The 25,026-nt window shown below is 39.4% G+C and overlaps 1 protein-coding gene across 4 annotated transcripts in view; it reads right to left on the bottom strand.

Annotated features, from left to right (window-relative positions):
- The window catches only part of cntln (centlein, centrosomal protein), a 461,183-nt gene that overhangs the window by 70,985 nt on the left and 365,172 nt on the right, over positions 1–25,026 (bottom strand). For all 4 annotated transcript variants that reach the window (XM_072589059.1, XM_072589060.1, XM_072589058.1 and 1 more), the window contains one exon: positions 5,308–5,434. In XM_072589059.1, coding sequence (XP_072445160.1) covers positions 5,308–5,434 — 127 coding nt within the window. The remainder of the gene's footprint in view (positions 1–5,307; positions 5,435–25,026) is intronic.

Below are 25,026 nucleotides of genomic sequence, written 5' to 3'. Positions count from 1 at the left end.
TTTCCACATAGCTCGATACATGCCAACATTGTTCCTGCACTGGAACAGCTTGACGCAGGGTAAGGCTAGACTGTAGTACTTATTGTAGACAGAATTTTGTCAGGGCCTGCACACTTCACAGAATCCTTCAGCTGTTTCTTGATATCACGTGAAGTGAATCGAATTGGCTGAGGTTTGGCACCTGTAAAGCTGTGAACCTCTGGAGGAATAGAACTTCTGGCTAAGATTGTTGCAAATGCACTCTTTTGCACTGATTTTCTGGGATCACTCATCATTAAGCATGGGAATATTTGTGGAGCCTCCTCCTCCAGTGGCTTGTTTAGTTGTCTGCCAACATTTAGGACTGGATGACTCAGGGCCACAGATGTTAAATCTGATCAGGGTTGGCTGTGAAATTATTGAGCTCCATCTATCTCTCTGCTAATGCTGTATGATGTACAAATGATTCTGTGTTATTGTTTCACCAGACTAACGCCTCAATTTCAAGTATGCTTAATGCTGTTCCTGTCATACACTCCTGCACCTTTCTTTGAACCCGAATTGGTTTGACAACAATGATAGTGTGGGGGATACGCTGGAGGTTACGGGTTGTATTGGAATAGAATTTTGCTGCTCCTGATGGCACACAGCACATTGTTGATGTCCAGTTTTGATTTGCTAGATCTGTTCAACATCCATCCTATTTAGCACAATGATAATGCCACACAATATGATGGAGGGTATCCTCAACGTGAAGACAGAACTTCATCTCCTCACAGAGTGTGTGGTGGTCACTCCTATTGACACTATCATGGATAGATAGATACACATCATCACAGGCAAATGGGTGAGGATGGGGTCAAGTTTGTTTTTACCTCACCACTTGCAGCAAACTCGCAGCTATGTGCTTTAGGACGTGACCAACTTGCTAAGTAATAGTATTGCTGTGCCTTGCATGGTGACAGAAATCAAAGACCTTACCCCAACCCAGAGTACATTGTGCACTCTTGCCACTCTCAGTGATTCCTCCAAGTGGTGTTCAACATGGAGGAGTACTGGTTCATTACTGAGGGAAGGGAATTGAGTGGTAATCCCAGATTCTTCATCTGATTTCATGAGACTTCATGTGTCTCAGACTCAATGTTAAAGACTCAAAGGACAACTCGCTCCTGACTGTATACCATTGTGCTGTGTCTGTTCTGCCAATAGGTCATGACATAATGAGTTATGTGATAGTCTTGAAGACCGACACAATTCCTCGAGTATGACTATGTCAAGTTGTTGCTTGATTCATTTGTGAAATTACCATGGTGGAATGTGGAACCAGATTCTCATAATATTACCTCAGTCTCTAGACTACACACGTAGCAACAATACCACTACACTGTTGTTTCCCCAGTCAATTTCCCAACCAACTCTCCTCTCATTGGGTATAAATGTTGTTTTCCCCTTAGAAATGTTTTGACAAAGTGTGTTTTTTTCAAGCAATACTTTTTCATATTACCAAATTATTCTTTGTTTAAAATGTCTATGATATCAGAACCAATATTTTCAACATGAACTATTACTCAATTATTTATTGTGAATGCTTCACACAAATACAGGATATGTATCTTTTTCTTCCTAGTATCACCTCATCACTAATACCCCATTGACTTTGTTAAGAATTCTGTCTCCTCCCGGCCTACTCTGCTGACAACAGCCTCAGCATTTCTCATATTACTTTTGGATTTATTACTTCCTGAATACTCTCATGCATTTATTTATTTGTTTAGTGACAGGCAGGAACCATTCTTCCCCTCCCAAAAATATTCCATCACCGCAACATTTCTTTTCACTACCCACAGGTTTCCTGTATTTTGGTGCTATTCAGCTTGTTCATCCACCCTGTAGACTTTGTCCTCACTCGCACAAGCAATGAGAACACTGTAACTGTTTGAAAAGGGCAAATGTTAAAGCTCCTCCAGAAATGGCATCTGGAGTCTCCTTATTTAGCAGACTTTCAGTTACACCTTCCATCATATGACCAATAATCAGATTTGCACTACTACCTCAACAGTATGACTACCTTCTGACTCAAAGGGTTCAGGTAACCTATCGTCTTCTTGATTCCTCACAAGATCCGCACTCAGGATTCAGGTCAACAACTCTGACCCACATTTCCTCAAGATGCACAGAGTCATAGAATCATAGAGATGTACAGCACTGAAACAGACCCTTCGGTCCATCTCGCCCATGCCTAACCTAATCTAATTCTATTTGCCAGCATTTGGCCTATATTCATCTGAACACTTCCTATTCCTTTACCCAACCAGGTGCTTTTTAAATGTTGCAATTGTACCAGCCCCCACCACTTCCTCTGACAACTCATTCCATACACATACCACCCTCTGTGTTAAAAAGTTGCCCCTTTCGGTCCCTTTTATATCTTTCCCCTGTCACCCTAAACCTATGCCCTTTATTCTGGACTCCCCCACCCCAGGGAAAAGACCTTGTCTATTTCCCCTATCCATGCCCCTCAAGATTTCATAAACCTGTATGAGGTAACCCCTCAGCCTTCAACACTCCAGGGAAAACAGCCCTAGCTTATTCAGCCTCTCCCTATAGCTCAAATCCTCCAACTCTGGCAACATCCTTGTAAATCTTTTCCGAACTCTTTCAAGTTTTACAACATCCTTCCAATAGGAAGGATACCCAGAATTGCATGCAATATTCCAAAAATAGCCTAACCAACATCCTGTACAGCCGCAACATGACCTCCTAACCCCTATACTCAATGCTCTGACCAATAAAGGAAAGCATACCAAATGCCTTCTTCACTATCCTATCTACCTGCGACTCTACTTTCAAGAAGGTATAAACCTGCACTCCAAGGTCTCTTTGTTCAGCAACACTCCCTAGGACCTTACCATTAAGTGTATAAGTTCTGCTAAGATTTGCTTCCCAAAATGCAGCACCTCGCATTTATTTAAATTAAACCCCATCTGCCACTGAATTGCTGAAGATGTTTGTCTGGGATTGTAATACTTCCCACAATTCCCTTATGTTACAACTGCAGCACACTACCTGATTTGGGATCTCTATCAAATATTGTGTGGTTAATTAATTATAAACTAAACAGAATTTCATAGCTCTGAAATGGTTTGTTCTTACAAATTATTGTAGAATGTAAACTGTAATCTATGCCCATTATATTTTCTCCCCTTGGCCTTATACTTCCTGCCAGTAGGAACTACCCCAACCAGAAGAATAGCTTTGGGAAAATTGCTTCCAATCTTTCTCATCTCTGATTATGTGATTGTCCTATATTTTAGAACATAGAAAAGTACAGCACAGAACAGGCGCTTCGTCCCACGATGTTGTGCCGAGGACTATTCCTAATCTAAAACAAAATAACTTAACCTATGCACCCCTCAATTCACTGCTGTCCATGTGCATGTCCAGCAGTTGCTTAAACGTCCCTAATAACTCTGCTTTCACCACCACCCCTCATGCCAATCAATCCTGTCCTGGGGAAAAGTCTCTGGCTATTGACTCTATCCATGCCTCTCATTAACTTGTATAACTTGATCAGGTCACCTCTCTTCCTCCTTCTCTCCAGAGAGAAAAGTCCGAGCTTAGTCAACCTCTCCTCGGAAGACAAGCCCTCCAGTCCAGGCAGCATCTTGGTAAACCTTCTTTGCACCCTCTCCAAAAGCTTCCATATCTTTCCTATAATAGGCGACCAGAATTGGACACAATATTCCAAGTGTGGTCTCACCAGGGTCGTGTAGAGCTGCAGCAAACCTCACGCTCTTAAACTCGATCCCACTGTTAATGAAAGAAAAAACACCATATGCTTTCCTAACAACCCTGTCCACTTGGGTTGCAACTTTGAGGGATCTATGCACTGGAATACCAAGTCCCTCTGTTCCTCCACACTGCTAAGAATCCTGTCTTCAATCCTATATTCAGCATTCAATTTCAACCTTTCAAAAATACATCATTTTGCATTTGTCCAGGTTGAACTCCATCTGCTATTTCTCAGCGCAGCTCTGCATCCCGTCTCTGTCATGCTGCAGCCTGCAATAGCCCTCGATACCATCAATGGCACCTCAAACCTTTGTGTCATCGGCAAATTTATTAACCCACCCCTCAACCTCCTCATCCAATTCATTTATGAAAACTACAAAGAGTAGAGGTCCAAGAACAGAGCCCTGCAGGACACCACTCACCACTGACCTCCAGGCAGAATACCTTCCATCTACACCCACTCTCTGCCTTCTGTCAGCCAACCAATTCGGAATCCAGACAGACAAATCTCCCTGACTTTATGAACGAGCTTGCCATGGGGAACCTCATCAAATGCCTTGCTGAAGTCCATATACACCATATCCACTGTATGGCCTTCGTCAACCTGTCTCGTCACCTCCTCAAAGAACTCAATAAGATTTGTGAGTCACAACCTGCCCCTCACAAAGCCATGCTATGTTTTTCCAAATAGTCATAAATCCTAGCATGCTTTGAGAAGATTTGTAGCTCAGGATGAGGTTGTGAATATAGGTTTGCTAGCTGAGCTGGAAGCTTCGTCTAGAGGCTCACTGAAGATGTTACCTAGTATGATGACGAAACGTCTGAAAATGAACCTTCCAGCTCAGTGAGCAAATCTATATCCAGAAGTCATATATCCTATCCCTCAGAATTCTTTCCAAAACCTTGCTGACCACAGACGTAAGATTGACTGGTCTGTAATTACCAGGGATTTCCCTATTCTCTTTCTTGAAAACAGCCACAACATTTGCCTCCTTCCAATCCTCTGGAACAACCCCCCTTGGAGAGTGAGGAAGCAAACATCTTTGCCAGCGGCTTAGCAACCTTCTTTCTCGCTTCCTTCAATATCCTATCTACCTGTGACTCCACTTTCTAGGAGCTATGAACCTGCACTCCAAGGTCTCTTTGTTCAGCAACACTCCCTAGGACATTACAATTAAGTGTATAAGTCCTGCTAAGATTTGCTTTCCCAAAAGGCAGCACCTGGCATTTATCTGAATTAAACTCCATCTGCCACTTCTCAGCCCATTGGCCCATCTGATCAAGATCCTGTTATAATCTGAGGTAGCCTTCTTCGCTGTCCACTACACCTCCAAATTTGATATCATCTGCAAACCTACTAACTGTACCTCTTATGCTCATATCCGGAACTAAATCACATCATTCATTATGGCAAATGATTGCAGAAAAGATTTTGTTTAAACTTACAAGGCAAGTTTTAAAATATGGTCTTGCATCTTTGAGCAAATCAAAAAAATGCCCAATTTTTTAATCAAGAAACTAAATAACAACAATTACCTTCTTTTCCATATCTTCCAACAATCCTTTATACATTTTATCATTGTCCTGATTTGTTTTCAGTTTTAACTTAAGATCTTCCACTAGCTGTCGTTTCATGCTGATATCTCTTTCCATACGTCCAATCCTGCAGAGAAATACAACAAAGTTAAAATCCAACATACTAAAGACAAGTTCAGGTAATACTTACTAATATTTTTGCAAAATTGATACAAACACAATTAATATTTATATAACAATTGGAGTGCATATGTAATTGATGTGGAAAAAAAATGCAAGTAATCAAACAATCTTTTGTCTATTACGCCTAAAACGGTAGAAATAGCAGGTCAAATAGCATCCGTTGAGAAAGATGAATAATCATCAACCTGAAATATTAACTCTTTCTCTCCTCACATGTTTTCTGACTTGCTTAGTATTTCCATCAATTTTTGTTTTCATTTAAGATTTCCAGCATCCACAGAACTTTGCTTCTGCATGTTTGAATATAATATTTTTCATTTTATAAATGTACCTATCTTCCACATAATAGCAGAACAGAATTAGCAGTGTAAATCACATATAATACTTAACTCTTCAATGTTTTTTCAACCATGATTTTCCCCAATTCTTCCCCACACATAATATCTTAAAGTGGCAATGTTCAACTTTTCAATTAGAGCAGTTATAGACGAGGCATTTGAAGAAAGTAACACAGAAACAAATTTTAAAGGTGTTAAGCAGAACAGCTATTCAGTGATAATAGTGTCTTTAGCTTAGGAAAATATCACAAAATACTTCATAGGAATTTTACCAAACAAAATTTGAGACTGATCTACATGAGAAAATATTAGGCTAGGTGAACAAAAGATGAGTCAAAGATATAGATTTTAAGAACTGAGTGGCAGAGATGTTTAGAAAGGAGGTTCTAGAGCTTAAGACTGTGTCAGATGAAGCTACCATTGTGATGCAGAAATTGAAAAGGAAGATGCAAAACATCCTGGAAATCCAAGTGCAGAGATCTCAAAACATTAAGCGGCTAGATGACTTTGGTGAGAAGAGAACAGTAAAGGCCAATGGAGAAATTTGAAAACAATAATCTGAATTTGCAGCATTGCTGGATAGGGAGCCAATGTCGATCAATAAGCCTACATTGTAGGTAATGGGCGAACTTTTTTGGAAAAAGTTAGATCAAGTAGCAGAGTTTGGATGAAATTAAGCTTATGGATAATATAAGATGGGAGGCCAGGAAAATTTTGTTACAACCAAGATATCTGATGTCTACGAAGTCCATTACAAATAGCAATGCAATTATTGTACTTTATATTTTCGCAATATATTCATAAGTACATGTATTGAAAAGGTTCTATGTAATAAATCAACTTTTATCATAAGATAGTTTATTCTAAACAGCTAATAATAAACTATGTTAGATATAACAACAAACATTTATTAACTTGAATTCGAAGGCAGAATTTGTTTGCATGCAATTAATATATGGCTTGAAAGGATGTTTTTCTCATGGGAGAGTCTAGGTCTAGGCAGCACTATCACATAACAAAGGGGCATGAATTTAAGATTGAGATGAGTAGGAATTTCTTCTCTCAGAGACCTGTGCATCTTAAAGAATATAGGAAAATGAACGCAACGATTGTCGGATCAGCCATGATCTTATATGGCAGAGCGGGCTTGAGGGACCAAATGGCCAACTCCTGTTCCTATTACTTATTATTTTGAACTGAAGTGTGACACCTCCAAAAATCCCTTTTTTGTGTGGCAACAATCTGAAATAAGCTTTGAAAAACTGTTTCCTTGCTGTCAAACAAAGATAAAAGATTTTGCAATGAAAATGAGTCACATGAAATGAACATATGAAATGTACATAGTTGATTCAAGCAGCATTTTATGGGTGAAGTTCTTTTTAAATTGATGTTATCCCTTAAGGAAAGGAAATATATTTCATTAAATTTTACATTTTTAATGTGTTCAGATATACAGTCCAATAAATCCCTTTGCCACAAGGCCTGTTAGTCAAAGAACTAGCCATAAATAGGATAAAGAGCAATCCAGTCAATGTAGAATTAGTATTATACAAATTAGGCACAAGGTAAGATATGAAGATAAAACAAAGTCCGACATTCTTGGAAGCTGCAGTAACTGTTCTGCTATATTATTGGGGATGGTGGGTGCCCATGGCTCATACATCAGTGCAGTCCAATTAAATTTCTCAAATGAATTCTTCAAAACCAAGTAAAGCATTTGAAAACTGTGTTCTGTGCATACTTCCATCAACTTATAAATTGATCATTGGCCATTCCCTTCTACAACCTGAGTGAAAAAGTAAACACTGCTCCAATAAACATGCAATTGTGACTACTGCTTGAAAGATATTTTCAAGAAACAAGCTCTGCAATCTCAAAGCAGCTTCAAGGGTCAAGAATCCACAATATAAATTAATCATTAATTTAGCATTAACTCTCAATATTAATCAGACAGACTTTAGACTGCCTTCAGGCTTTCCTCACAATGCCCACATGGGAGGTAGGTGCACTGTGCTCACAATGAAATGTGGGGTGCTTTCGAACACCCAGCTAGGTTATGCTTGATGCTGGCATTTGGTTCCAGAAATGGAACGCTGTCCTATTTTCCAGTTCAAGATTCCCTCACAATGACCATAGTGATAACACAAAGAAATGATTGAAAACCATAATAAGCTTCAGACAAATTATTTTAATATTATACCCACTTGGTAAGTTCAATGTTCTGATTATCCATTGAGATTTGAGTTGTAGAATGTAACAAGTAATTACACATTTCTAATGTATATAATATATTAATAAACATCTAAATTTGAGGAACTTAACTGAAAACAAGAGATAGCCTACCATTCAGAATGGAAATTTGAGGGAGAAGATTAAATTATTAAAATGGTGAAGAAAACCTGCAGTCAGCTTCTAAAAATTAAATATATTTCTACCAGATAAACTGCAATTCTTCATAATGAATCATGATTCATTTGAATAAAGAGTGAATTGAATGATTAATTTAATTCTTACCAATGTGAGAGAAAACCAATGACATATAATTCAACAATGACATAATGTCAAGGCATAACTCACTGGGAACTCAAAGGACATAGAATGTTGTTGTATTGGTGCAAACTATTGAACTATAAATAATGTGCCTACATATCCATCCATTTGGAGGATGGCCTGCTTAGTTATACAAGTTTTCAACCTCGTACCCTCTCCACTAACACCTGGAAGACTCTATACTTCCAGCTCTGTAATATCTGCCTCAGCTCCTTGTTGGAGAAATCTTCATTCACAACTTCTTGTTACCACACTCAACCATTCCCAATATCTGTTGGTCATCTTCTACCCATTCATAAACTTGAGCTCATCCAAAGCTCCTCTGCCCAAACTTGAAAGAGATAAAGTCCTAGTCACTCATCACTCCGATACTCAATTGCCCACAATAACTGAGAGATAAGCAACACCCTGATTTTAAAGTTCTTATCCTTTTTTTTCCTGCTATGGATTCTCCTTTCCCTGCTTCTGTAACTCTTTCAACCTTACAATCATTTAAATTATTTGAGCATTGTGCAAGAATGCTCAAATAATTTAGATTGACAACCTAATGTATTGATAGACAGCTAGGGTTTTTCTGAATATATAAAATGGAAGAGAGAAGCCAAAGTGAACATAAGCCCCTTAGAGAATGATGCTGGGAAAATAATAATGGGGAACGAGGAAATGGAAGAGAAGCTGATTGAATACTTTGCATTAGACTTCTAGGTAGAAGACACTAACAACATTCTAAAACAAACAGAGAGGAAATAAATACAATCACAATCGCTGTCACTAGAAAAAAAGTGCTAGAGAAATGAATGGGCAAAATACCATTCAAACCCCTGGACCTAATGGGTTGTAACCTCGATATTAACAAAAGTAACTCCAGAGCTAAACTGTCTCATACCTTGATGCTTCAGCCACTCTTGCAGAACCATAACATTTTTAGACAGACATTTTACAACCTTCATTCAATATCCCAGACATTGTATCATCTTTAATTATAAAATAGACATGTGATTTCAATTCTTACCACTCTCAAAATTAACTGAAAACTTAATAATCATCATGAAACAGCCAATGCAAATGACTCTGAAATGCAAAGATTTAAGTAAGTCAGGCCTGGAAAATCAGTGTTACTTTATGCGCCTGGCTATGCCAGAGGGAGAAAATTCACTCTATCATCATTGAACTAACGTTCAACTAGAGTCTGTTTCACAAAGTCAGATCAATTCAGGCAATTGTAGTTATTACCAGTCAGAACTAATTAAACGTAGGTGAAATTGAAGATTTTAGGATACAGCTGACAACAAAATGTGGTCCCGAGGGAAGAAAATGCTGACAAGCTATGAAACAGAGTTACGGGAGAGTAGAATGTCCATTTAAGAACTAACATGATATTCAACATGCCCCAGTGTGGGTCCCATGGCTTTGTCATATGGGTCATATGACTAAAAGGCTAGACCTTTACAACAGAAAAAATAGAAAACCAATGAGAAAATAACAGGATTGGGGTGTCTGAAATTTTGTGTTCTTGCCATTCACAGGCATAAAGGTTCAAAAATTCAGAATGTAATCCTTAGATTATTGTATTTGTTTTAAAGGGTATTGATTTCCTGGGAAAATATTGCTGTGGAGAGGAAAGAATCAAAGACTGCTCACAAAGATGTCACTGGAGAAGGAAGTAAATGGGCTGCAGAAAATTGTGAGAGTGTTCTCTGGAAAGGGAAAAGATCCAGGGTTAAAACTGGCTATAAGCTTATTTGGTCCAAATAAGAATATGTTTCATTGCTAGCTTGCAGGTTAGCTTACTTTATTCTTTTTTGAAAAGTGAGATAATTTCTGCAATTGATGAGAACACAACATAAAGTAGGATTATGTTGATTACTGAAGCCTTTCTGGCATACTGCTGCAAGCATTTGATAATAATTACATACAAGAATATAGCATTGTACTCATGACGGGTTTTTGAAAGAGTGAACCAATTAGCCCCATTTCACTGCTCTTTCCCCACTGCCTGTAAATTTTCTCTACTTCAAGTATTTATCCAATTTATTTTTGACTACTTTTGAATTTGGTTCCTATCAGTCAGACAGAACAGACCAGATCACAATGTGAGCTGTTATTTGAATAGAATATGTACTTTTCATTCCCTTGTACTTGTGAGGAGTTACTTAAAACACATGGATCTTTCATTTCACAGTATGTTTTCAAGATTAAAAGCAACAGCAACAGCTTTGGGACCACACAAACATTTCAGCCAGGTGAAATTAAATCTGTCAGAACCTTGTATTTGAGGTTTTTCTGAGAGTGTACAATGCAGTGCATAATCATTCAACTACATTATAGAACATAAAACAGGTCAGCACAGTACAGGCCATTCAGCCGGATGTTGTGTCAAGCATTTATCTTAATCTAAGATCAATCTAACCTATACATCCCTCAACTTACTGCTGTTCATATGCTTATCCAGCAGCCGATTAAATGTCCCTAATGCCTTTGACTCTATTACCACTGCTGGCAGTGCATTCCACGCATCCACCACGCTCTGCTGACATCTTCCTTACACCGTCCTCCAATCACCTTAAAATTATGACCCCTCGTGACAGCCATTTCTACCCTGGGGAAAAGACTCTGGGTATCTACTTTATCTATACCTCACTTTATCCTGTATACCTCTATCAAGTCACCTCTCTTCCTTCTTCTCTCCAGTGTGAAAAGCCCTAGCTCACTCAACCTCTCTTCATAAGATAAGCCCTCCATTCCAGGCAGCATCCTGGTAAATCTCCTCTGCACCCTCTCTAAAGCATCTACATCCTTCCTATTAATGAGGTGACCAAACCTAGACACAATATTCCAAGTGTGGTCAAACCAAGGCTTTTTAGAGCTGAAGCATAAACTTGCGGCTCTTTAACTCAATTCTCCATTAATGAAAGCTAAAACACCATACGCCTTCTTTTCACCTTGGGTCGCAACTTTGAAGGATCTACGTACGTGGACCCAAGATCCTGCTGTTCCTCCACACTGCCAAGAATCCTGTCTTTAAGCCTATATTCAGGATTCAAATTCGACCTTCCAAAATGAATCACTTGGCACTTATCCAGGGTGAAATCCATATTATGTGATAAATTGTATACTACTAATCTTCCAAAAGGTAATTTTTGACTGAATGCATGGCATCAGTATGCTTTGTTATAAATTGATGTGTAGTGGATGGATTTTAATTTGTTGGGGCTATATTAAATAATTTATTTTAATTAATTAACAGTATTTGAAAGCTAAAAGCTTAAATTAAAAAGGAGAAATAGGAAAACAGTATTTATACTACCAATCTCCATTAAAAATCATAAACATCGGAAAAGAAGTTTATAAATCAGAAAGCACCTGCAACATTAACCTCACTTTCCCAGTACATTGGGCTGAATTACTTCTGCCACCAGTTTCTGTTTTATATGTGTCACATTTCCAGCCTGCATGCTTTTTCCTTTTGCTTCTAAAATCTGAACATAAAATCAATGCTGTCGTGCAAACTCATACATTGCTGTTATTGGAGATCTGTAAAATAATTTGAGCTTCAAACACTTCAGCAACCAAGAGGCCTCAATGGCATACTTAATTTAAGGGAGATGCTCAAGGCTCAGAACTTGACGTCACAGTGTAAATCAAAAATGTTAATCTAACTGATCATTCACTCCTGTTAACCGAATGCTGTTCCTGTAAATAAGATTTGATACTAATTCATAAAGAATATTAATGGCTGGCCTAATATGACATACAATTATTCCATGTAACATCTAACTTCTGAAAAGTATTTGGAAGCTTTTGACATACTTTAAGTATATTACATCTTTGCTATGGCTAAAGTTGATCATAGTTTATTAGTTGCTTAATTACTGTTTGGCAGTGGAGTTCAGCCAACTGAAAAAGGCCACTGAATTCCTACATCACAGTACATGTTTCTTGAACAATTTAATGTTTTTCTTAATGAATATATTGCATATGTTTTCACAAGATGTAGACAATGCAGACAATGTAAAGAGGATACCTGTGAAATACTGAATTATATACATTAAATAAAAGAGAAAATATTAAACTTTAGCAACTTTGAAAGTAGGTAATTGCCAAGTCCAAAGGACATGTATTCCAAATTGCACTCTTTAACCACAATTTTCCAATCCTCTCCGGCTACAGATACGGTGTCAGAGAGCAGGAATACTTCAATGTTGTAGCATTGTTTAATAAGGAATGAAGGGATACACCTGGTAGAAACAGGCTAGTCATGCCAATGTCATTAACACGGATGTATGAAAATAACCTGAGGGGCAGTACAAACTAAGTCGCAGGTTATTTCAGGACAGAAATAGGGAATGTCATGGCTGACTAATTTGATTGATGTTTTGAACAGGTAACTAGGAGATTTGATGAAGATGCTTGATGTTGTCGACAAGGAGTTTAGGAAGCCTGTTGATTACGTTCTGTCATACTTGATAAGAAAAATATCAACAGTTGATAAAGTCCATGGGCAATTTGGATCTTAAACTGGATTAGAGGCAGGAAGTTATAGGAAAGAGGAATTTTGTTGTATTCATTCATGGATGTACAGAACATTGGCTGGGCCAGCATTAATTGCCCATACTAGCTAGCCTTGAGAAGGTGGTAATGAGCTGCCTTTGAACCACTGCTGCCCATTTGGTCTAGTTATACCCAAATTGCCATTGAAGAGGAATTACTGGATTTTGACTTAGGCTGTTGCTGCACCTGGATGTTCCAGCATCTGAGGAGCTGTGAATGATAATGAACATTGTGCAACCACTAGAGAACATCCCCACTTATGACATTACAATGTTGAAGAAGCAGCTAAAGATGGTTGGAGCTAGGATAATACCCTGAGCAAGTATGTCCTAGAGCTGAGATAACTTACGTCCTACAATCACAACCATCTTTTGTTGTACTTGGTATACCTCTAAAAAATGGAGAGTTTTTTCCCCGATTCATATTAATTCTAGTTTTGCTGAGGCTCCTTGATGCCATACTCAGTTGAATGAGACTTCGATGTCAAGGACAGTTAGTCTCATTTTACTCTGAAATTCATGTTGAACTAGAGCTGAAATGAAGTATGGAGTAAGATACCCTGGCAGACCCCAACTAAGCATCAATGATGCTAAATTTCAGGCACAGCAGGAAATAAGGAAGATAAGTGGAATTTTGGCATTTATTGCTAAAGGAATAGAGTATAAAAATACAACTGTACGGAGCATTAATGAGACTGCACCTGGAAAACTGCACACATTTTCGGTCCCCTTGAGGAGGTAAGTTGTTGTATTGGAGACAGTTCAGAAAAGGTTCATTAGATTAATTCCAGAGATGAGGGGTTTGTCTTAAGCTGAGAGAGCGGCTTAGGCCAGAGTTTAGAAGAATGAGAGGACCTCTGAATGAGATATAAAATGATAAAGGGGATTGACAGAGTACTTGGAGAAAGGATGTTTCCTCATGTGGGGCAATCTAGAATAAGCAGTCATAGCTATAGAATAAGAGATAGCAGACATAAAACAGAGATTAGAAGCAATTACTTCTCTTGAATTCCACCAATCTGTGGAATTCACTACCTCAAAATTCAGTGGAAACTGGGACATTGAGTGAATTTAAAAACAGAGATATATAGATTTTAATTAATAATGGTTTGAAGGGTATTGGAGAGTGGGGAGGAAGTTCAGTTGAGGCCAAGATGAGATCGGCCATGATCATATCAAATGGCACAATAGGCTCAAGAGGCTGAATTGCCTAGCCCTGCTCCTTGTTTTTACATTCTTATGAGCAGTTTATTGCTAAGCAAACGTTGCTTAATTGATGATCAAGAGTAGATTTATCGTGCAGTAACTGGCCATGTTGAACTTGTTCTGCATTTTGTGTACCCGACACAACTGGGCAATTTTCCACATTGTTGGTACATGTCAGTTTTGTACTGAAACACCTTGGCTACATGTGCAACAGGTCTTCAGTACTATTGTTGGAATGTTTCCAGAACCCATAGACTTTGAAGCATCCAGTGCCTCCAGCTATTTCTTGAAAGTACATGGAGTGAATCGAATTGGTTGAAGACTAGTATCTATCATGCTGAGGATCACTGTAAGACGTTGAGATCGATTATCTACTCGGCACTCTGACTGAAGATTATTGCAAATGTTTTAGCCTTATCTCTTACACCATTGGGCTTGGATTCCCATCATTGAGTATAGGGGTATTTGTGGAATCTCCTTCTCTCATGAATTGTTTAATTATCCACAGCCATTTACAACTGAATGTGGAAGGACTGCAAAACTTTGATCTGATCCATGAGCTGTAAAACAGCTTAACCACATCCATCATTTGCTGCTTATGCTATCTGGCATGCAAGTAGTCCTTCCTGTTTTGTAACTTCACTAGGTTGGTACCTCATTTATAGGTATACCTGGGCTGCTCCTGACAATCCCTCCTGCACTTTAATGAATCAGGGTTGATCTTCTTTCTCATCGGTAATAATAGAGTAGGGGATATGCTGGGCAGTCTTAAGTTGCCAGATCTGTTTGAAGTCTGTCCTATTGATGGCTCCACACAACACGATGGAGGCTATTTTCAGTGTGACTTTGTCTCCACAAGGATGGTGCAGAGGTCCCTCTTACTGATACTGTCATGGAGAAATGCATTTGTGGCAAATTGGTGGGGATGAAATCAAGACTACTTTTCCTCTTGTTGGTTTTGTCACTACGTGCCAAAGGCCTTGTCCATAAGCAGTGTCATTTAGGATTTGAACAGCTTGGTCAAACTCCTCTTTGTAATGGGCTTTGAAATCACCCACTCAGAATGCATCCTGTGTCTTGCCATAGAAGACAGGAGCAGGAACAGAATCATGTCATTCAGCACCAGGGTCCACAACTCAACTATATCAGAACCGGCCTTCTTTTTCAATGCTACTTTTCCAGGTTACCCCCATAAATCTTTCATATCTTTAGTACCTAGATATTTATGAATCTCTGTTTTGAACACAAATGACTGAGATTCCACAGCCCTCTGAGGTAGAGATTTCAAAGATTCACCATCTTCTAAGTGAAGAGGTGCCTCCTCATCTACAGTCCTAAATGGTCTTTCACTTATTCTAAGACTGGATCCCCTGGCTCCAGATCCCTTAGCCAGTGCACGCATCCTTCCTTCACATACCCTTTGAGCTCTTTCAGAATTTATTCACATTTCATTGAGAGCATCTCCCACTCTTGCAAATCTCTTGAGAATGCAGGTCGAGTCTCATCAATCCCTCATCAGAGTACAAACATGGTATCACAAGAACCTTAGCTGCACTCCTGCTGTGCTTAATGTATCTTTGTTTATGTAAGAAATCCAAAACTGCACAATATTCCAACTGCGGTCTCAACAAATTGCTGCAAGAAATTGTACACAATTCGTCTAGCAATAAAGTCCAACATACCATTTACATTTCTAATGACTTGATGCACCTGCATGTTTGCTTTCAATGGTTTGTGAACAAGGACGTCTAGGTTCCTTTGGAAATCAATTGTTCAAAATTTCTCACCATTCAACAAATACACTAGGTGGAATTTTCATGGCCCCTGAATGACATAGGCAACAGCAAAGCTAACAGGCAACTAAAGCGAGAAAGGAAAAATGGGAAACAAAATCCAAAATTGCTGGAGATTCTCAGTAGGTCTGGTAGCATCTGTGGAGAGAAAGCAGAGTGGATGTTTCAATCCAGTGGCCCTCCTTCTGTAAATTTCTCATTTTGTTTCTGATTTCCAGCATCTGCAGTTCTTTGTTTTTTTTGTTCAAGGAAAAATTGGATTTTTGTCATTTGGTTAAAAAAAAGTCCCATTGTTCACTTAAGGTTTCAACAACTCGATGAAAATCTTGCTAGTGAACAGTGCGACACCCATTTGCATGTATTACATCTGATTATGATCTAATCTTGTTTCCTTTACATGCAGGCTGCTATTATCCTAAATAATTGAGAGAAACCAAAAGGCATCAATTCACATTGTCAAAGTCAGAGTGATTACCTGGTGACTGCACCTCCCTGATATCTTCTCCAAGCTTTTAACTGGGCCAGCATTTCCCAACGTATTAGGGTACTGTGAGCAACGACCACCTGTATCTTTTATCCACAGATGGCATCAGTACCAAACCATCAAAGCATATCTGGCAGAGATCAACGCTTGAATATTGCATTTTGTAGCTCATTAGCACATTATAGAATCATATAGGACAGAAGAGGTCTTTTGGCCCATCAAGTCTGTACCTTATGTGGCAATGTAGCAGCCAGACTGCTTTGTGTGCAAGGAAAGACACCCATCTCATGCATTGGAACAGTGTGTGTCTTTGGCTTCTTAGCTTGCTTTTCATAGCACTCAAACCCTTTGTTCGTGGTTCACTCATTGTTTTGCTGCTGGTGTTGGAACACCAATGGCCAAAGCAATCAAGTGCAGATCTTCATGCATTTCCAGAAGCCCATAAGAGCTCTGCTGGATGCGCTCCCTCTGGCAACTGCCAAGCTTTCCAGGCAGACAGCCAGACACATGCATGGTGGAGCCAGCACAATACAGATAGCGTTGGTGGGCTCCTCTGACCTGCGATTATGTTTCCTGAGTGTCTCTGCCAAACATACTTGCTGATACTGTACACTTTATTGATGTTCTTAATGACAAACACCCTGAAGTTTTCTCCTGCCTAGAGCTGAACAAATGCCAGATCTTCAGCACTCTTTGGAGTGCCAGCGATCTGAGCATTATTTCCTCTTCAAACTGCAGTGATGTGCCAGTGGTGTGTACCCACCAGTATATGCTTCTGCATCTGATCTAGCGAACAAACCTATCATGGTGTCAGTGTAAAAGTTAGTGAAAGATGCTGGAGAAAACTTTGCCTGTGCTTCCCCTGAGGGATTGTTGCCATTTTCCTCAAAGGAGATGATGTTGACTGGAGGGACTGGACCCAATATGATGGGGGCTGTTAGGGTGCTGCTCATTTCTGCAGAAGACAAGATAGCAAATGAGCTGTGTAACAGGGTGAAAGTTTGAGCATGTTAAGAATACGTTCATTGTGAAAATAGGAAAACAGTACAGGTCTTCACCACGGGAGGTTTTGAGTGGTCATGGTCCTCTCCTGCCAATGAAGGAGGTAAGCAGATAAACGTGGGCCACTTTCCTGCCTGCCCTATTATGGCCATTTTTGCCTTCAACGATAAGTTAAGGGATTGAGTGAGATGAAAGTGGCTGGCATAACTGTTAGCACTGGTAACACTGGAGAAAAGCTGTCCCAAGGGAGAGATTAGGAATTGGTGGCCATTCCTCCCAACTGTGGACACTGCACTGACCCAGATGACAACTTTGACCAGGCTGACAGTATGTGATGTCTGATTCTACTGCAGTCTAGAAGAAAGTGGACAGTCCACCTGTCCATTATCCTATCGAACAGGAGTTCCATTTTCCCTTTCAGTAAATTGGGGTGCCAATTTTCCTTCTTCAGCCATCTCCTGTTGAATTCTTCACCTACTCAACCTGTGATAGGCAATTCCTGGCTTGCAGTATTTGAACTGTACACAGTTGGATCCTAAATATGGTGACAATGGTAGGAATACTGGAAGATCTTGGCACTGGCCAGCACTTCTGCTGCTGTTGAATGCAAGATAGTACGAAAGTATTGCCATGGAGGCTTGTAGCAGTTTTAATAAGGTGAGCACCATAAGAGTACATAGGAAAAGCTGCTGTTGGTCACAGAAAAGTCTTCCATGAAAATTCCCCAAATTGACGCTTAATTTTGGGAAGATTCAGCTCTCTCCTTTTTTTCCTACCAAAATTAATAACTTGATAATTTTCCCCATTACATTTCACCTGCCATGATTTTGCCCATTTCCATTTATGCCTAAATTCCTCACAGTCTCTTTGCATCTTTCTCATAACTCTCAGCTCACCTAGCTTTGTCATGATTGATTTTCTTGTGACTGGAAGGTGGGTTTCTCAGGATTGAGTTTTAGTTTTAATTAAGTTTTTAACTGAGTTTTAGCCACTTAGTTTTTATGGTATTTATCAATGAGTTAGACTCAAATTTATAGAATTAAGAAACTGGCAGAAGATATGAAAAATTGGTTACGTGGTTGATAGTAAGGGAAATAATTTATGCATTTCTGGAACATATCAATTGAATGGTCAGGTAAGCAGAAAAGTATCCAATGGAATTCAATCTCAGAAGTGGAAGGTTATACATTTGGGAAGGTTAAAAACTACAAAGGAATACACATTAAACGGTAAAATACTTAAGTGTATCAATAACAGAGACCTTGAAGTTGATGTTTACACGTCCCTGAAGGCAACAGAACAGGTGAATGAGGTGGTAAAAAGACGCTTGGGATGTTTTCCTGTATTAAGTGAGATCTAGGCTATAAAATCAAGGAGCTATACTAGAACTGAATGAAACACTTGTTAAGTCATACTGCAAGACTGTGTTCAGTTTGGATCACTGCATTACAGAAAGGATGTTACTATACCAAAGCAGGTGAAGAGAAGATTTTCAAGGACTGAAAAATTATAGCCATGAGCAAAGGGTGGCTCAGATGAGATTTAATTCAGATATCTGAATTATGAGGGGCCTAGCTAGAGTGGATAAGAAGGACTTAGAGCAGCAGAGTTGTTGCCACCATCCTTGCCAATACTGATCTCTCAATCAACATCACTAAAGCAGTTTATCTGATCATTATCACTCTGTTGTTTATATGAATTTGTCATGAGCAGGCTGACTGCCACATGGATTACAACAGTGATTACACCTCAAAAGAAGCCTCATTCACTGTAAAATACTTGGAGATGTCTCCTGATCCAATACAGTGCTATCATGAAACCATTCACCCTGAGAATAGTGGGGGTCTGAAACAGTACCTAACAGGTGATAGAGGCAGGAAACTGCATCACCCTCAAAATATCTTTGGAAGGTTATGTTGTAACCTAGAAGGTTAGTGCAAACAGCTGGAAATAGAATGATGTTGGATAGCTTAATCAACTGGCACATGCTTGATGGACTAATTATCTCCTCCTTTGGTGTAAATTTTGAGATATTTCTCATCCCTAAGTAAGTTGTGCCAGTACGGCTACAATACGAGGATGTGTCATTGTGGAAAACTGTCCATGTTGGTCCTGTTCACAAAAAACAGCAATAACTAATCCAGCCAAGTACTAATCTACCAGTCCATTTTTAATAACCATTCAAGTATTAGAAGGTAGGGACAATGGTATCAAATGGCACGTATTCAACAACAACTAGCTCACGGACACTCAGTTGGGTTCTGCCAGAGCCACCTCATTCTAGAGCTATTGCAGCCTGGTTTCACACGCAGAAAAAGATCTGAATCCGGAGGTGAGGAGCGTGGTTATTCCTGAAGGATCCTCCAGGAGAGTAGTCACGACATGGCAGAATTTCAAGTTCAGTTTGAATGAGAACAAATCAATTCTCAAACCAGTGTTCTCAATTTAAATAAGGGGAATTACAGAAGTATGAAGAAAGGTGGTCAAAATTGTGCTGAGAAAATAGACTAAGGGAAAGGTCAGTGAATGAGCAGTGACAGATATGAAGCATATATTCCATAATTTTCAGCAAAAGTTTATTCAAGTAAAGAAAAGGACTCAATGAAAAGGATGAATCACCCATGTTTAACAGAAATGATTAAGGAGAGTACCCAATCAAAAACTAAGGCATTCAAAGCAGCAAGAACTAGTAGTAGATAGGAGGATTAGGATTTTTAAGGAACGAGCAACAAATGACTAAAAGCTAATAAAGAGAGAGGTAATTAATTATGAAAATAAATTGGCAAGAAATATAAAAACAAGAGCTTCTATGGATATATATATATAAAAAGAAACTGCTAAAGTGAGTATGGGATCCTTGGAGTATGCAACTGCAGAACTGATATAGGGAAACAGGGAAATACGATAAACCAATATTTTGCATCAACCTTCAAGTTGGAGGACACTATAAATATCCCAAAGATACTAGATAAGTAAGGTGCTAATGGACAAACAATTTTTTTACCAGTCTCTAACATAAGGCATAAAGTGACTGACAAACTAATGGCGTTGACGGCAGACTAAGATCTGATGGCCTGCATCCAAGGGTGCCCAAGATGGCTGCAGATACGGATGGAGGTATTGGTTGAAATACGCCAAAACTCATTGGATTCCTAAAGGTTTCAGCAGATTGGTAAACTGTTAATGTGATGCCCCTGTTCAAGAAGGGAGGGAGATAGAAAGCAGGAAAATATTCGCTAGTTAGATTAGATTAGATTAGATTAGATTAGATTAGATTACTTACAGTGTGGAAACTTAACATCTGTCATTGAGAAAATAGAGTCCATTAATTAAGGAAGAATTAGCAAGGTATTTAGACAAGTTTAAAGCAATCAAACATTGTCAACATGGTTTTGTGAAAGGGAAATCAAGTCTGATAAATTTGCTAGAGTTCTTTAAGGTAGTCAGGTAGATGGCTTACCACCAGGAAAGGTAGTAGAGGGAGGCAGCAGGTAGTCCAGGGGTCTCCTGTGGATAATCCCATCTCAAACAATTATGTTGTTTGAAATTGTAGGGGGTGATGGACTCTCAAACGTAGCAAACGTAGCACAAACAGCCAAGTTTCTGGTACTGAGACTGGCTCTGATATAACAAGGGGTACATCAGGTTCCAAGTGAACAATTGTGGTAGGGGACTCTTTAGTCAGAGGCACAGACAGACATTTCTGCGGCCAATAGTGAGAAATCAGAATGGTGCGTTGCCTCTCTGGTGCCAGGATCAAAGATATCTCAGAGAGAGTGCAGAATATTCTCAAAGGGAAGTGGGATCAGCAGGAGGTCATTGTACACATTGAAACTAATGACATAGGAAGGAAAAAGGATGTGATTCTGAACGGAGAATCTAGTAAGTGAGGAAGGAATTTATAAATGAGGTCCTGAAGGATAGTAATATCTGGATTACTCTTGATGCTACAAACTACTGAGGGTAGGAATAGGAGGATAGAGTACATAAATACATATTTGAGATACTGGTGCAGGGTAAAAGGGTTCACTGGAATTTCTTCTGGGGTAGAAGTGACCTGTATAAGAAGGACTGATTGCACTAGAATTGGAAAGAGACTAATATACTGGCAGGGAGCTTTGTTAGAGTTGCTGGGGAGGATTTAAAGTAGTAAGGTGGCAGGGTTGGGGGGCAATGGGGAAAGAGATCAGTCTGAGATTGGTACAGTTGGGAAAAGGAGCCAGTCAAACAGTCGGGGCAGGCAGGAACAAAACAGAGAATGTGGTAGGACTGATAAATTAAACTGCATTTATTGCAATGCGAGAGGCCTAACAGGGAAGGCAGATGAACTCAAGAGCATGGTTAGAAACATGGGACTGGGATATCATAGCGCTTATAGAGAGGTGGCTCAGGGATGGACAGGACAGGCAGCTTAATGTTCCAGAAAACAAATGCTGTTGGAAGGATAGAAAGGTGGGTGGCGGTGGGGGGGGGGGGGGGGGAAGGAAGGAGAGGAGGGGGAGAGTCATTTTTGGTAAGAGATAACATTACGGCTGCACTTAGGGAAGATGTTCCTGGGAATATGTCAGGGAAGTTATTTGGGTGGAACTGAGAAATAAGAAAGGGATGATCACCTCATTGGGGTTGCACAATAGAGCCCCCAATAAGCAGTGGGAAATTGAGAAACAAATTTGTAAGGAGATCTCAGTTATCTCCAAGAATAATAGGGTGGTAACAGTAGGGGATATTAACTTTCCAAACATAGACTGTGACTGCCACAGTGTTAACGGTTTAGGTGAACAGAAATTTGTTAAGTGTGCATAAGAAAATTTTCTTATTCACTACGTGGATGTATATACTAGAGAATGTCCTACTCTTGGGAAGTAAGGTGGGGCAAGTGACTGAAGTATCATTGGGGGAGCACTTTGGGGTCAGCAACCATAATTCTATTCGTTTTAAAATAGCGATGGAAAATGATAGACAGGATCGAAAAGTTAAAGTTCTAAATTGAAGGAAGGCCAATCTTGATGGTATTAGTTAAGAACTTTAAAAAGTTGATGGGGAGGGTAAATGTTTGCAGGTAAAGGGACGTTAAAGGGAAAATGGGAAACATTCAAAAGTGAGATAATGAGAGTCCAGAGGCAGTATGTTCCTGTTAGGGTGAAAGGCAAGGCTGGTAGATATAGGGAATTCTGGATGACGAGAGAAACTAAGGTTTTAGTTAAGAAAAAAGAAGAAAACATATGTCAAGTACAGACAGCAGAGATCAAATGAATCATTAAAAGAGTGAAAAGGCAGTCGGAGTATATTTAAGAGGGAAATCAGGCGGGCAAAAAGGGGACATGAAATAGCTTTGGCAAGTAGGATTATGGAGAATCCAAAGGGACTTTACAAATATATTAAGGAAAAAAGGGTAACTAGGAAAAGAATAGTCCCATTAAAGATTAGCAAGGCAGCCTATGTGGAACCACAGAAGTTGGGTGAGATACTAAACGAGTATTTTGCATCAGTGTTTACTGTGGAGAAGGATATGGAAGCGATAGAATGTGGGGAAATATATGGAGACATTTTGAAAAATGTCCATATTACAGAGGAAGTGGTGCTGGATGTCTTGAAATGCATAAAAGTGGATAAATCTACAGGTGTACCATAGAACTCTGTAAGAAACTAGAGAAGTGATTGCTGGGCCCCTTGCTGAGATACTTATATCATCGATAGTCACAGGTGAGGTGCCGAAAGACTGGAGGTTGGCTAACATCGTGCCCCTATTTAAGAAAGGTGGTAGAAAAAGCCAGGGAACTATAGACCGGTGAGCCTGACATCGGTGGTGGGCAAGTTGTTGGAGGGAATCCTGAGGGACAGGATTTATACTTTTTTGGAAAGGAAGAAACTGATTAGGATAGTCAACATAGCTTTGTTGGATGCTGTCTGAACTGCTGTGCTCTTCCAGCACCACTAATCCAGTATTTGCTTTTCAGCATCTGCAGTCATTGTTTTTGCCCCTTTGTGCATGGGAAGTCAGGTCCCACTAACTTGATTGAGTTTTTTAAAGAAGTAACAAAGAGGATGATGATTGCAGAACAGTGGATGTGATCTAATTGACCTTCAGTAAAGCATTTACCAAGGTTCCTCATGGTAGACCTGGTCAGCAAGGTTAGATCACATGGAACACAGGGAGAACTCGCCTTTTGGATACAGAACTGGCTTGAAGGCAGAGGACAGATAGTGGTTGTGGAAGGTTGCTTTTCAGACTGGAGGCCTGTGACCAGTGGTGTTCCACAAGAATCCGTGCTGGGTCCACTGCTTTTTGTCATTTCTATAAATGATTTGAATGTGAACATAGGAGGTATATTTAATAAGTCTGCAGATGACACCAAAATTGGAGGTATAGTGGACAGCCAAAAAGGCTAGCTCAGAGTACAATGGGATTTTGATCAGATGGTCCAATGGGCTGAGGAGTGGCAGATAGAGTTTAATTTAGATAAAAGTGAGGTTTTGGATTTTGTAAAGGCAAATCAGAGCAGGACTTATACACTTAATGACAAGGTCCTGGAGGGTGTTACTGAACAAAGAGACCTTGGAGTGCAGGTTCATAGCTCCTTGAAAGTGGAGTCTCAGGTAAATAGGATAGTGAAGAAGGTGTTTGGTATGCTTTCCGTTATTGGTTCGAGCATTGAGTATAGGAGTTGGGAGGTCATATTGCGGTTGTATAGGACATTGGTGAGACCACTTTTGGAATATTGTGTGGAATTCTGCTCTCCCTCCCAAAGGAAGTCTTATGAAGTTGAAGGCGTGTACTGTACCTTTAAGAGACAGCAAATGCTGTTCTGAAATGAAAGCTTACAAGCACCTGTGATGACTAGCTAGCAGTCTCAGAGTGCACTGGAAAATTGAAAATATGTAACATTTAGCTGTGAATTAGATACCTGAGTTGGTTGCTGTTTTAACAACAATTCAAATTTAACCAGTTTAAATTATGCCCGAGGTTACTAAAACCCAATCGAGTTTGAATTTATTGTTTTTACCAACATCGAACCAATGAGACGAATCGATGTTGGGGGTATAAAAGAAACAGGCTTTTTGAAACTCAGCCATCGAGAGAATAACTGCGATCGAGAAAGACTGCCATTCAAAAAAAACACTCTCTATCAAAGGTACATGTTTCATATGAAACATCTTCGCAGTAAAAAAGGAAGAGGATGACCCAAGGAGATCTTCAGCTGAAAGAAGAAAAATACTGGAGACGACAGCCACTGTATGGTTTTGAAATTAAGTTGATGAAATTTTAATAACTTTTTTTTATTGGAACTGTGTATTGTTATAGAGTTGGAGGCAGATAACAAGCAGTTAAGAGAAAGGGGGCTTAGGGTTGTAAAGAGTTGTTGTTTAATGTTCACTTTTAGAGTTAAAGAATAAATTGATATTACTTTCTTCAAATAGTGGAATATGGGAGTTCTCTGTCACTCATATTTTAACTGGTTACCAGGTGAGGTGAGCTTTTCTGGGTGTTTGATTTAATTAACAGAAGGGTTCACCGCTGTGTCATAACAGAAGAATGTTATGAAACTTGAAAGGGTTCAGAAAAGACTTACAAGGATGTTGTAAAAATCAATGAGATAAAAACCATGACTGCA

This window comes from Chiloscyllium punctatum, chromosome 2 (genome assembly GCF_047496795.1).
Source record: "Chiloscyllium punctatum isolate Juve2018m chromosome 2, sChiPun1.3, whole genome shotgun sequence".
NCBI classification, from domain to species: Eukaryota; Metazoa; Chordata; class Chondrichthyes; order Orectolobiformes; family Hemiscylliidae; genus Chiloscyllium; species Chiloscyllium punctatum.
This window is presented reverse-complemented; position numbering and strand designations above follow the sequence as displayed.